We start from the raw sequence: 13,482 nt of genomic DNA on the forward strand, positions 1-13,482 counted from the left end.
TCTTCCTCACCCTCAAACCTATGTTAACAACCTGTCCTCATCTGAGAAGGAGTGTGAACTGAGGAGCATTACACGAAGCATAGAGCATACCTACAGCCCACAACAAATCCTAAAGCATCTTTAATTAGTAAGACCTATAAGATTCCAGAGAAAACATACCTTCACGATGTCCGCACCACGCAAAGCACTCAAGTTCGCCGAGCGCTGAGATAAAATATTAGATAGCTGAAGAACTTAGGGAAGTCATATCACAAACCAAGCCAGGCGGCGCCCTTATCTCCGTGAACAACGCGCGACGCATCTGGAACGACTTCAACCTCGGCACGCTTGACGAGAAGGTCCCATTCGAAGAACAATCCAAAGAAGACCAAAAGCCTACAGAGACATCAATCAGTATGTACATGAATGATATATCATGTTTCTACTCACGTATCGTCCTGATGGCCCTGTCGATAAGCCTCCTAGAAGCCCCTATAGGCAGCGACGTTATCCCTCTCGCTAAGAAAGCCTTGGACAACATTGACGCGGAGTTCAACCATGTCCTTAGCCACCCTAACGAGTGGGACTTCTTCTCTGAAGCACTCAAGGGTGCTAAAGAGGACGTAGGCCTCGCGTAGAGCTCCTAGACTGTGAGCTAGCTTTAAATACTGATAAAAGTGAAGCAATATACGAACATCGGTGAGTGCGCCTTGCGCCGACTGCTTGTGAAACTGTTAGTCAGACGCGCCTCAGAGATTGAGAATCGTGACTCACTTACACAGAGATAGCGTTGCTGACGACGGCACAGCTGCTGCTGGGCTTGTCAGCTCAGCGTACCACTTTGTTCGCGGACGACGCAAGGCATACCGAAGGCGTCAGCCGGCCCGATCGAACAAGAAGACTGCTTGGAGCACTCAAGTCAACAAAGTGTCAAACGGCCGACACATGGGGCGCTGCTCACGAATGACAGTGACGACTTGCTTCCAAAGAAGCCACTCTGGTAAGCAGAGCTCAGTGATGCAGACATGACGAAAGGAGTGTGTCCCGACTTACATGGCGGACGGCGAAGCAGTGATGGAGACGGTGTTCTGATCGATCGTCAGCGGTGCGCTCGGCAAGCTGTGCGCCGGAGGTGGGCTCACTGACAGTGGCGCGGGCGATGCGCGAGAGAGAGGATAGGTCGACAGTTCAGTAGTCTGCTTATGAAAGTGTCAGCAGGGAAACGTTCCTTCAGAGCCGGGCAAACGGTCGACGCACCAGTAATTGAGTAATTGAGTAATCACAAACCACATCGTTGCCGAAGTGAAGTTGAAGATTGTGAGGTTGTCTGGTGCTTGGAGACGGGTCAGCACGGTTAGACGAAACGCGGAGAGCATGGAGAGAACGCGCTGACTGACGTGCACATGTAAGTGCGGCTGTGGTTGGGAGAGCTGCGTGAGACAGAAATGGTCAGCCAGCTTCTCGTTGCTGGGGCGGTGGGTAGGACGAACGGACGTGGTCGGAGACTTGGGAGGTCGTCAGGCTGGTCCAACTTGAACGTCAAGATGATTCAATGATCGGAGGAGGGAAGACTTACTTACGATCACGTGACCGAAGGCTGTGTGTATTATCAGGAGGCGCGGAGTTAGGAGGTCTGTCGCTCTAAGCAGGTAAAAATCACTGTGAACGGCCAGAGGCCTGCGGTTGAAACATTTGATTGATGGAAGCTGTCTATTCTACCTAGCTTTCGGCCTGATGGACAGCGATGTTGTTCCCTCAGCCCCAGCGTAAGACCCCCCCGTTGGCAGGTTGCCAAAGTCAGGGTTCGCGAGGCGTTTTGCCGTCCATGCGAACTGCTCGAGCGAAAAGTATCGGATCGCGAAGTTGGCAGCCAGCTTGGGGTAGTCGGTGACCAGGACTTGGAAAGAGAACACATGCATGGCGGCCTTCAGATGCTTCCTCGGGGCCGCCAACAAGGGACATTCCATGAAGAGGTGCCTGGCGTCGTGAGGACGGGCTCCGCAGGGGCAGGCAGAGCTGGGGGCCAGCTTAGATGTGTGAGTCAGTCGAGTTTTGGTGACAGGACTTGGGCTTGAGAACGTGGAGGGGAAAAGAAAAGAGGTGTGCAGAAAAGTAGGCGACGAGAGGCGACGACACCCGGGTTTGGGAACGTGGAGGGACGAGAACAGAGTTAAGAGGAAAGTTCGATGACGTCCAATAGCGAAGAGAACGGTCGTGCAGACAGAAAGCTGACTGACAACGCCGAACCGCGGTGAAAACTCTGAACTTGTCTCGCCAGGACAAGGGCCACGCACCTTGTGTGGGCTCATCGGCTGTGCAAGACACTTGTGACAGCATGTGCCCACAAGGAATGGCGCCAGAGGCGTGGCGAGCGGGATATTGGGAGAGGGGTGTGAAAGGTGCCAGTGGGAGAGGGGTGTGTGAGAGAGACAGGGGTGCGGAAGGAGGGTGTAAGCCGTAGAGCGGTGCCTTCAGCGGTGTGAACAGATTTCCACAGTCTCGTATACCCCCGCAGATGGATGTGGATGGATCGTGGGTGGAAAGAGCCAGGTATTGAGGGAATTAAGGGAGAAGAGGCGGGGGGTTGGAGGAAAAGGGGGGCGAGAGAAGGGGAAGGGGAGAAGGGGGAAGAGCGAAGGAGGAAGAGAGACGGGGGAAGAGAGACGGGGAAGGAAGCACGGCACGTACCTTGAAAGACATGAAATTCAAGCATGCGTTGAGGCCATTGACACCTGTTCGGCAATGCAGCAGGATAGTGCTCTGAGCCTTGAGCAAGTCTTCGTAGACCTTGAAGTTGTGTTTCCCCCACGTCCCTCCGAGGGCTGGAGGGAACTTGTTGAAGTACCGAGTCTCGCAGCTGCGTACGTTGACAAACACGACCCAATCCGTCTGCATCTGGTCTGTGACGAGGTCGTCTGCAATGGACTTGATGAGTCGTCTGAGCTTCCTGTACCTGGCACCCTCGTCGACCGGCTTTTCCAGCTCGAGCCGGTCTTTTGCCGGTCGCAAAACCTTGCGGTAGGCATCAGTTGCGGCAAGCACATAAGGGTGTTGGTCCGGGTAAGCCACACTGGGCTTCAGCAACTTGCCCCCGTACCGCGTCTCCACGACCTGAGCCCAGTAGGTTCGCACAAGCCTGGTGAGTAAAACAGCAATCGTTGGCACTGCGAGTTCCTTGAGGAGGATGAAGCCGGTGGTCATGGCATAAGCCCCAGACAGTTGCTTCAAGAAGTAGTTGTGCTCGCTCTCCAGCCTGTTGACAAGCTTGGCACTGATTGAGAGCCGGCACCTGGCACCCGGCGGTTTCCCAGATTCGGTGTACTTCCTCTCATCATACCCCGCGAACCAAACAGGACATGCGTAGCTGATGATGGGGAGAATAGCGCTAGTGTATCTGTCCAGAAGCTTCTTGAGTCCTGGGCCAAAAGTTGACCCAGCAACGCGACGTAGGTTGAACATTTTCAGCCGGGCCTTGTTCACAATCTTTCGAGGCAGGGTCAGTCTCAAGACAGACGGTGCTCATCGGCAGTCTCGCTTACCTTTTCCACGTGCGTTTCCCATGTCAGACGATAATCCAGCCATAGCCCGAGAATCTTGATGGCCTTTTCTGCCTTCGGGGGAGCATCTTTGATGTTAGGCATGCTGTCGTTGAACTTCTGCCTTGCCCTACAGAGGTGTATCACTTTTGTCTTATCAGCGGAGAATGTGGTGCCATCCTTTCCAGCAAAGTCAACTAAGGCGTTGTACAATTTTTCTGCGGCCTTGTTGTTCTTCTCGACGGAGTCGGAGACGATTAAGAAGGTGATATCGTCAACAAATGCGGCAATCAGAAAACGCTTCAATTGATACAGAACAGCGTTATCGTTAGAGATCAATCCTCTGTCCTTTAGGAGCTTGTTGAGCAGAGGGATCGAGAAGAAGAGAAAGAGAATGGGGGACAGCGGGCTTCCTTGCGGGATGCCGATGTTAATCCAAAACTTCTTCGACACTGCTCCCTGCATGCGAACGGTTGTGCTTCGGTCAGACAAAAATGACCAGACGAACGTGATCATCCAGTCCGGAACGCCATACTCGCTCAGGATCCGTAGCAAGTGCGCACGGCGAACGCGGTCGAACGCGCCCTTGATGTCAAGGGCGTAAATGGACACATAGCGATCCTTGTCGCCATCAGTCCAGCTGTTGTAAGCAGCGTTGATGAGTGACTCGAGAGCTTGGTTGGTGTTTCTCCCTTGGCACCCATACTGTTCGAAGGGAAGTACGCCGGAGTTCAGGAGCCAACGCGTGAGTCTGACTGCGAACAGCTTTTCCACAATCTTGGCTATGGGGCAGAGCAGGGCGATGGGCCGATAGCTTGTCGGAAGTCTCGGGTCCTTGTGAGACTTTGCGATCATGACCGTAATCGCTTCCTTGAACCTGTTTGGGTGATAGCATAACTTGAGACAGGCTTGCAGAGGCCGCTCAAAGACATTCGTCAGAAGGTCTTCGTCGTCGTCTTTCGAGGGCAGCAGCATCTTCAGTGCGTCGACAGATATACCGGACTTTCCCTCGGCCTTATGAGCAGGCATACGGCGCACCGTGTCGGCCAGCTCTCCAGGCTTGAGATCCATGAGCGCCGTGTCTTCACTGTTGATCTCACCTGAAAGATCAGGAAGTTCCAGCCCGGGTGGCTGCCCGGTGGCTTCACTGGAATCAGGCCAAAGCTTGCGCACCAGCAGCTCGGCCTTCTCGTCAACCGTCTGGTAATACTTTCCGTCTTCCACAAAGTCAGGAATGTCCGTCTTAGGAGATGCCTCCGCCAGTCGAACGGCCAGGCAGGCCAGCTTGTGAATACACTTTTTCCGATCAGCCAAATACATGCGCCAGTTCTTGGTCCGCTGGTGGCGCGTCTCTGTGGGCGAACTTTCCGGGTTATTTGGTGCACTCTGAGGCGCAGCGGCCGCGCCTTGCGCCTTGTTCTTGCGGGAGGAGGCCTCTCGATTGTCGTTGCGGTTCCCTTGATCCTGGAACTTCTTTTTCTTGCCCGGAGCTCGATCTGCCGGATCAGAAGGCCTGACTCTGGTGCTGATGTCGGGCGGCCTGCTTTGAGGAACGAGCTTATCTCTCCCATTTTGGAGAATCTTGTCTGCCTCGGCGAAAAACCGGTCGAGGTCGGTCTCGGTGTTCAACGGAAGCGACTCAATTGCCTTCAGCTTTGGACCGACTTCAGCGCGCCAGGCCGCACGCGTCACCTCCTGCCAGCGATGGCGGCTTTCAGACGGGCGACTAGGCCACCTGCACTCTGAGGGTCGTCTCCAAGATGCGCTACCTACAGACGTTGCCGTTGAGTTGCACTGTGGGGGGTGCCCTGGTAACGGGCCCCCTGGAGATGCGGCACGGCCCGTCCCGCTCGCGCAGCCCATCCGACGGTTCCGTCTGAATGAGGCGCACGCGTGTGGAATTCAGCTCCACGGCGGACTTAACTTCTGTCTCCTCAAGGGAACTGCGACAATGGCAAACCTTAACGGCGTGGCGCAGACTCCAATCTGGCGCGCGCAGGGAACAGTGGATGGGTGCGCAACCACATGCGACGAACATGAAAGACGCCAAGAAACTCTCAAACTCGTTCAAATCCTCCCAAATTGCTTTTTTCGGGCTTCGGGGCGTCAAAATGCCCGTTGACGTCGATCTCCTCACAGCTCCTTCCCACCTTCCTCCGCAATCAGCAATTTGCCCTCGAAAACTGAGCTCAGACTTTTCATTCCCTCCGGTTCCTTCTGAAGCCCTCTAACCCACTCCACCCTGCCTTCTGTAGCTCCCTAAAGCCCCCGCAAACCCTTCTAAAGTCCTCTGAAACCGTTGCGAAGCCCTTTGAAGACTCCGAAACCCTCTGAAGTCCTCCCTGAGCCTAACCCGGCCCATTCTGTCCTCTCTCCCATCTCGCCAGAACTGGAAATCACTTCAGTTCACAGAACGCATTCTGATTCATGCAGTGGGGGCCTTGGCCACGGTGCACAATTCGAGCTTCCGACACTGCCGGTCACGAGACTGGCTCCTGAGTCAGGATCCGCCAGGTTCTAAGAACTACCCAACTTATCATACTGAAACTTTCTATAATTACCGCGCACTCCACCTCTAATAAATCTGAATCTAAATAAGGTTTCTTACGACTCGCAGTTAACGCCAGCTTGCAACTCCCGCGGCTCCATTTGCAACTACAGACAGCCCGCAAGATACCTTACAAAGACTATTAAAGGCGTGAATATGTCTCGTCGTCTCTGTGGAGGAACCGCAAACTTCATCCGATCGTCTTTAGTTGACACGACACATCTTCTACAATGCTTTCTCTTTCTATTATTCTCGCCACTCTAGCTGCGATAGCCCAGCCTGCCCTGGGGCTACCAACTGAGCAGCTTGAAGCCCGGCAAACTGTATGTTCATTAAACGAGAACACATGGACTGCTACTATGACTGGAACCTGCTCTATTGACGGAGGCCCTGCTATGACTTGCGATATGAGAACCGATCTCAAGAATCTCGTCGTACAGAAGAACACTATGCTAAGCGCCTCAGGCCTGGGCAACAACAAGTTCGAGTGCAAAGGATTTCAGCAAGTAAGTACACACACAGATGCCGCCCTTGTTTCACGTCATCGGCTTACACAGCCACCTAGTGGCAATGCTGCTCTTCTTAGAGTACAGCACCCAGCCTAAAGACGAGCTTGGAGGTCGGGTGATGGTCGCTAGTTCCTATAGATCGAAAGGAATAAATCGAGTTACAAAGGATTTGACTTCAGTAGAATTCCCACCTCTATTGGTCACCAGACGCATGCCGAAGCTGTCGTTCAGGTCATCGTGTGCAACCGGTTGTGCTCAAGGTCCAGACTTAATCCATCTGCATCGATCGTCATGCTGTCGCGCGGTGTCACAACTTTCATGCGGAAAGTGATCGTCTTTGGTTCTCCTCGACTGCCCGCCGACTTTCACAGTCTCCCAAGGATCAGACCTAGTGGCCTGGAAAGACTTGGCTTTTTGGCAAACTTCCACCCGCCACTGCAAGGGTGCTGGGTAGTCGGCAAGTCACGAGGCCTTTTCACTTGGGACCGATCTTGCGCCGGAAGCAGTATCATTACGTGAGTCTATGGCAGTGTTGTCAATTCATATTACACGGGTCGATACCAGACATCAAACTCAAGAAGTGCAGAATACTGAGTCTGTCACGAAGGGCACGATGAACTATTCTCTTGCCGAGAACGGGTCATCGTAGACGCAGCGTCAGCAACGCGTGACGCCTGACATCGGTCTTGGCGCCATTATCCTTAACTCTCTGGACTTCCCTCCGAGTGATTTGACTCAAGCAAGATGATTGGGCATCGAGCACCAGCGCACTTCAGCTGGGCCTGTACGTCAGCAATGAGCTGCGTATTTTCTGACACGGCACGTAACCAACTAATCTAGCATAGGCTAACATCGGCTTGGGGTCAAAACATCAAGGCTGCTGCATTTCACTCGCCCACTGGCGAACCAGATCATCGACTGATCACCTCGCCATCACGCTTTGAAGCCTGATGCCCACGGCAACATGCAATTGTTCAGCCCACCCTCTTCCCTGAAAGAGCGTATCATCTCGCCGCTGGGGACCGTCCAATTCACAAACAGACGCGTCAATCATGGCTCCCGTTCCAGCTCAGAGGGTCCCGGACGACATGGCCGGCAACAATCGCGATGTCGCGGATCTATGGAAAGATGCCCTGAAGACTTACAAGGGCATTGTGGGTTTCGACCTGGAGCGCAAGTTCGAGAACGTAAAGGCCATGATCACCCGGGGCACCAAGGAGATGCAGAACTTCCACAAGTTTCGTCACGATGACAAGAAGGTCGACAAGTTGCGCGGCCTCTTCTCGGCAAACCTGGACTACATTGAGAAGGGCGCTCAACAGCTCGTCGCGGCCGCCGTGCCCACCTTCCCGCCGGCCGCGGCGATTGGCACCGCCGTTACCTTCATGCTGAGCGTAAGTAAAGAAACGCCTTTTCGTGCGCTGAAATAAAGTTGAACAAGAAAACATGCGTGTCAAAAGGTTTCGGCAGACTATGACATCGTGATGGTCTTCTTCGAAGATATGAACAGCTTCCTGCAGCGCATCGTCATCCTGGAGACTAGGCTTCCAAAGTACAATGCGTACCAGAACTGTCTGATGGATGTCTTCATGTCATTTCTGACCATGTGCGGCTTTGCACACAAATATATTGAAGTCGGCCGCTTCAGTCAGATGAAATGCCTCCTTTCTAACCATCAGCTGCGGTTTCTTAGCTAACGTAACCAGAAAATTGGATCAGCCATCTTATCCAAGGCGAAGACAGCGAGCTTGGAGGGGCTCGGAAGAAGATGGATTTGCGGATCCAACGCCTTCAAGAGGCGACCAAATTCGCCATCCTGGGCAACACTGAAGAGATCCAGAAGATGACCTTGGAGTTGCTCAAGAACCAGCACTCCCACACGGCAATGCTCGAGGAGCAATGCAGGCCATGAGCGTCGTCTGGGACACGACCGAGAGCATTCGCGATGACATGGCCAAACTCCTCAGGGCCTTTGACGACCAGAAGCAGGAGCAGAGCAAATAACGCGGCAGCGGCGAGCACAAGGGCAAGCCCTCTGCTGCGGAGCACGGCAAGCATCCCTCGGCAAAGGGCATTCGAAACACCCTGATGGAAGTCGAGGGCGAAGACCACGAGTATCACGTGTTACAGGAGACGATCGTGCCCGATACGCGCGCCTGGGCATTTCGGGAGCCTCAATGGAATAGATGGCTGAACCAGGAAGCTCCGCCGAATACCGTCCTCGCCATCACCGGAAGCCAGAGCACGGGCAAGAACTATCTGGCGTTCTCCGTATACCAAGCCCTCAAGAGCGAGGAGGCGGTCAACGACTCGTCGAGGCGCACGTGCGTGGCTCAGTTCTACTTTCGCGAACAGGACGAAAGCCTTTCGTCCTTCACCAATGGTCTCATCAGCGTCATCAATCAAGTTGCGGAACAGAACCCAGAGCTTTGCGAGGCCATGTACGCGGAGATCGTCCGGGATGAGTCTCAGATCGATCGTGGAAACTCTGATGACCTCTTACGCAAGCTCCTGGGTGCTGCGTTTGGCCAAGTTTCAAAGGGCCGCCTGTTCTTGGTGTTTGATGGAACCGATGAGATTGCTGACAACGATCTAGCCCTCTTCGAGCAGTTCATCAAGACTATCGAGGAAAGCGCTTTGAGGATCTCAATGGCGTACACAGCTAGATCTGACTTCAACGTTCAGGAGGCATCCTCGAACCCACCTTTGAATATTGAAATCGCGAGGGAGAAGCAGATGGACGACCTGAGAACCATCATCTGGGCTCGCATCAACTCCCTAAGCGCTCTCAAAAAGTTCAGCCGCTACGTTCAGCAGCGTGTTGCAAACAAGACAGAGGAGATTGCACCTAATAAGATCAGGTCTTCCAACCCTCATCCCTCGGTATGCCAGGGCTAATGGTACGCGATAGACATACTCTATGCCGAACACTTGCTAGCAAGACTGAACACTCTTGAACGCGAAGGCGCCGTCCTACGCAGTCTGGAAAAGCCTCTTCCTCGCACCCTCGACCAGCTGTATAAAGTGACCACCGCAGAGTGCTTCCGTCGAACCGAATCCGATCGCCGTAAGCCTGTTTCTAGGGTCTTGCAATGGATTTTGCATTCGCTCAGGCTCATAAACTTGCACGAAGGCCTGTCGCTGCTGCGGTTCTGGTCCAATCAAAGCGACATCGATCTTGAAGAGATACCGGAGCCCTTCGACAAGCTTCTTCAGATCGGCGATCCGGACTCAGGCGCCGAAACACGAGCAAAGATCCAGTCGCGTAGGGGCTGGGGGACCGCCATAGATGAGCTGTAAAAGGCCCAGAAGACATCCCAATCGGACGATCTCTACCAAGACGGAAAACTTCCCATCAAGCTCAGAGAACGCTTTATGCTTGGATTCTTCCGGGAAGAGCCTGTTGCGCCCAACGATGACCACCGCCCACGAAGATCGGAAGCACACAGACAAATGATTCGCACCTGTTGTAACTTCATCCAGCCTGAGCACCCCAGCATCATGAGCACCGATCAAGGTGCTCGGGAGTACGCGATCAACTACGTCCTTCACCACTGGCGCGGCGTCGAAGCAGATCACTTGAACGTCGAGCAACAGACTGAAGTGATGGAAACGTTCGCCTCGCTGATGCTGGACAAGAGCTCGTTCGGGAGGATCCAGGAGCAGGAGCTGAAGACCACCTTTTACCACGACGAGATATTCGTCGACTCGTTCTTTGATAGACTCCGCTCATGGGCCGGCCTCTTTCCTGATGTGAAAGTGTCTCTCAGCACGGAGGCTGCCGAGTGGTGGGCTCTCATTGCGGAACGCCCCAGAGACTGCCTGGTCCAACTTGCCAAGTCGCATGTCCGCAGGCTCCAGGATGCTGTCGATATGAACACGGCCGAAGCTTCATTCTTAGCAGCCAATGGCGCTTTGAGGATCGTGAGTCCTGACAAAGGTTCCTTCTGGAATGATCCTCACGCTTCGTAGTGCGGCAAAGGAGCGATTCTTGAGGAACAGGCGAGAGAAAGTTTTGCCTCTGCGGTTGGCAATATGTCAAGAACTCTGTCGGCCAAACAGGCAGTTCTCGGTCTTGATGTTCTCTTCGGAGACATCAATTTGGGCTCTACTGGCTATCACTGGCTTGCGGCCCTCCACTTTCTTTACAAACAGGTTCAACCTGCGGAGAGTACCTGTCTCAAGGCTATGAATTATTCACAAACGCCACTCGAGCACGTACAGTCGCTCGAGCTGCTCTCTCGAATCAGTACCAAAGGCAATCCGCAAGCGGCCTACGAAGACATCCAGGCTTGCCTAAGCCAAGCACACGACTAGTCGGTTCCGCTCCCGCTTCGTCGCTCGGTCAACATCACCAAAGCTCAAATCGAAACCAAGCTCGGGGAACGCCAGGACGCTGCTGCATCGTACGAGTTGGCGAGATCAATTGACCCGAGCAAGTGAGAGTCATACGGCAGTCAACAAGGTGCGCCTCCAGGCGGCAAACTGCGAAGAAAAAGTTAGAAGGGAAGACAGATTGACCCGAGCAACCTCGTGACGGGGGATGCTCTGAGAGCCCAGATAAAGCTCTTCGAGAACGAACCTTGTAAGCAGGAGTTCATCAGGACGCTCAAGACTTAGTCCCCGCTTGAACGGCTGGCCTACCTCTGCTGGGACACCTGAGACTTGGTCTACCAGGCCGTGATTCGCGCGGCAGTCGAGTCCGGAGAGGTGGCCTTTGTCGTCCAGATGTACCAGGACTTGATCAGGCTGCTGGAAAACGTCAACGCATCCGCTCCTTTACTCATCGAGCTCGGCTTTCCCCACATCAACGCGACAAAAGACCTCGAAGCCGCGAGGACCGTCTTCGACCAGGCCCTGGACAGCGGGTCCACCGGCTGGCCGTACGCCGTGACGGGCGAGGCGCCCGAAGCTACACTGGACACCGCCAACACCTTCCAGAGCGAGGTCCTTTACCGCCTCTTCCCGGAGTCCGCAGACGTGAAGCGCAAGCGGAAGCTTCTCGAGGTCGAAGGGCTTCTCATGCGGCCCCTCGCGCTGGACGTGCCGCCGATCTCGAACACTGCTATGCTGTATCGCCAGATCGTCCTCGCCCGGATGTATCTCAAACTGGGCCCGGCCGAGATGTTTCACCAGACGCTGCAGGGTGTCGTCGATTCTTGCGTAGGGGCTCTCAGTGACAACGTGGGCTGGAATGACGGGGACAATCTGGTCTGCTTGGCGATGTCGCTGGGCATTCTCGGCGGGACCGTCAAGGACGGGCAGGGGCTCAAGAGGGCGGCGCAGATTCTCCTGTCCGCGCAAATGTCCTGCCTAGGGAAGAACGCGGCGACGAAGATTCCGATGACGTGGAGGATTCCGCGACGAAGGGTGATGAGAGCGACCTCGATGAAGATACCGAGTTGTTCTGCGACGGAGGCTGTATACCCACGGCCAAGTTCAAAACCTGGGCGGGAAGCGTTTGCTACCTCTGCCTCGTCTGTTCTGAATGTTTCCTATGCAAGGACTGCTACAAGATGAGGGGCCGAGATGATCATCATAGTTTAAGTAGACCCCGGTACATGCCACAGTGTCCGCCGGATCACGAGTACATCGAGGTGCCCATCAAGGGATCGAGAGGTGTCGTGGATGGGACAATTTTGCTCGAGGGTGAAGAGCCAGTCGCATTCAGAGACTATCTGCAGCAAATCCGCGAAGAACTGTGCAAAGAAGCGTGGGAGTCGTTTTGAAGGCAGTAGATATTAGGCGGTAATGGCGAGCGTCTGTGAAAAGAGTCTCCGGCATTTGCTATGTCTTTTTATTTTGCCGCATGTCTTCTGAGTAAGACGGCTACGGGCTGAGGGGCATCGCTTCTTATCAGCGCTTAGGGAACAATAGATCTGCAGATACTCCTACCTAGACAGCACCGCTAGTCTGCATCACCAGATCTATCCTCCAAACGAGATTCGTGAACGGCCGCACGGCGAAGTTCAAGATGAAATAATGGCAACCGCCTGCTCTATCAACTGGTAATTTGACACCAGTATTCTTCGCTGAGCGCCCCCATCAGCCAAGAGTGCGCACCAGCTCACGCGAAGAAACACGCCCCTCCGTTGTGCCGACTCGACGACACACCCTGCTGTCTGGTTCCACGTCGAATCATGGGAGCACATCGATGATGACGGGTACGGCGGCTCTCGTCATGAGCAGAGCTTGCTTTCGTGTGTTTAAGTCTCGACGTCAAATGTGGCAGAGAAATGACGTGCTGGCCCACACAATCTATTCCTTGAAAGGTCTCGGTTCACCTTAAAAAGCTTGTCCATGCAACACCCTCTACTACTGGCCGCAAATCAAGACGCGCCATATCGTTTTGAATGCACCGTCGACGATCATAGGGTTCGATGATTATGAACAGGACGATGTATGCCCGTGTTCTTGTGCAGAAGACAAGACCTGTTCCCCCTGCATGATGAGCTTTCGCCCCAGTATACCCCCGTGAAAGTGAATGGCAGAGAGGATGGGCAAGACTGAGGAGAGATTCGTTTAGAATATCTCATATGTTAGATCTCTGGTTTGCGGCGTCTGGCGATCAGGAGCTCGAACATGTGGCGTGTTCGGGAAAGACGTGTTGTAGTCACTCCCATCTCGCGCCGCGCGGAATGGTCGGCAGACAGTTATGAACTACTAAAAAAGCCTACTGGCGCGTAATGATCATGCTTAAGTGGACATGCAGCCCAATGCTCTCAAACACAAGCCACCATCAAGTTCATACAATCTCTCCACATCTATTAAATTACGTAAAAGCTCTATGCTATGATGATGGTCGGCACTCAAAGGTGCCAGACGGTTAGGTGAAAAGGCGTGATGTTCCCATGCAAGGCCATGCTGCGCGCGCAATGAAGGCGTTCTCTAATCTTCTTCTCATCTTTCC

The 13,482-nt window shown here is 54.0% G+C and overlaps 3 protein-coding genes across 3 annotated transcripts; 2 read left to right on the forward strand and 1 right to left on the reverse strand.

Moving 5' to 3' along the window:
- Positions 1 to 1,694: 1,694 nt before the first annotated feature.
- GCG54_00015040 (uncharacterized protein) lies at positions 1,695 to 6,164 on the reverse strand (the record flags this gene model as incomplete). Its single annotated transcript, XM_045414857.1, has 6 exons — positions 1,695 to 2,006; positions 2,668 to 3,462; positions 3,519 to 3,863; positions 4,020 to 4,270; positions 4,514 to 5,250; positions 6,124 to 6,164. 6 exons carry the CDS (start codon positions 6,162 to 6,164, stop codon positions 1,695 to 1,697), a joined length of 2,481 nt encoding a protein of 826 aa, XP_045260979.1.
- A 258-nt stretch (positions 6,165 to 6,422) lies between these two features.
- On the forward strand, positions 6,423 to 6,691 carry GCG54_00015041 (uncharacterized protein; the record flags this gene model as incomplete). Its single annotated transcript, XM_045414858.1, has 2 exons — positions 6,423 to 6,569; positions 6,650 to 6,691. The coding sequence occupies 2 exons, from the start codon at positions 6,423 to 6,425 to the stop codon at positions 6,689 to 6,691; spliced, it is 189 nt and encodes a 62-aa protein (XP_045260980.1).
- A 933-nt stretch (positions 6,692 to 7,624) lies between these two features.
- On the forward strand, positions 7,625 to 12,301 carry GCG54_00015042 (uncharacterized protein; the record flags this gene model as incomplete). The annotated part of the gene is made up of 12 exons (XM_045414859.1): positions 7,625 to 7,966; positions 8,033 to 8,219; positions 8,279 to 8,426; positions 8,585 to 9,380; positions 9,434 to 9,455; positions 9,511 to 9,639; positions 9,706 to 9,837; positions 9,913 to 10,496; positions 10,545 to 10,790; positions 11,076 to 11,157; positions 11,236 to 11,866; positions 11,890 to 12,301. The coding sequence occupies 12 exons, from the start codon at positions 7,625 to 7,627 to the stop codon at positions 12,299 to 12,301; spliced, it is 3,711 nt and encodes a 1,236-aa protein (XP_045260981.1).
- Between the last annotated feature and the right edge of the window lie 1,181 nt (positions 12,302 to 13,482).

Source organism: Colletotrichum gloeosporioides (genome assembly GCF_011800055.1).
Source record: "Colletotrichum gloeosporioides strain Lc1 chromosome Unknown consensus_66, whole genome shotgun sequence".
NCBI lineage: Eukaryota > Fungi > Ascomycota > Sordariomycetes > Glomerellales > Glomerellaceae > Colletotrichum > Colletotrichum gloeosporioides.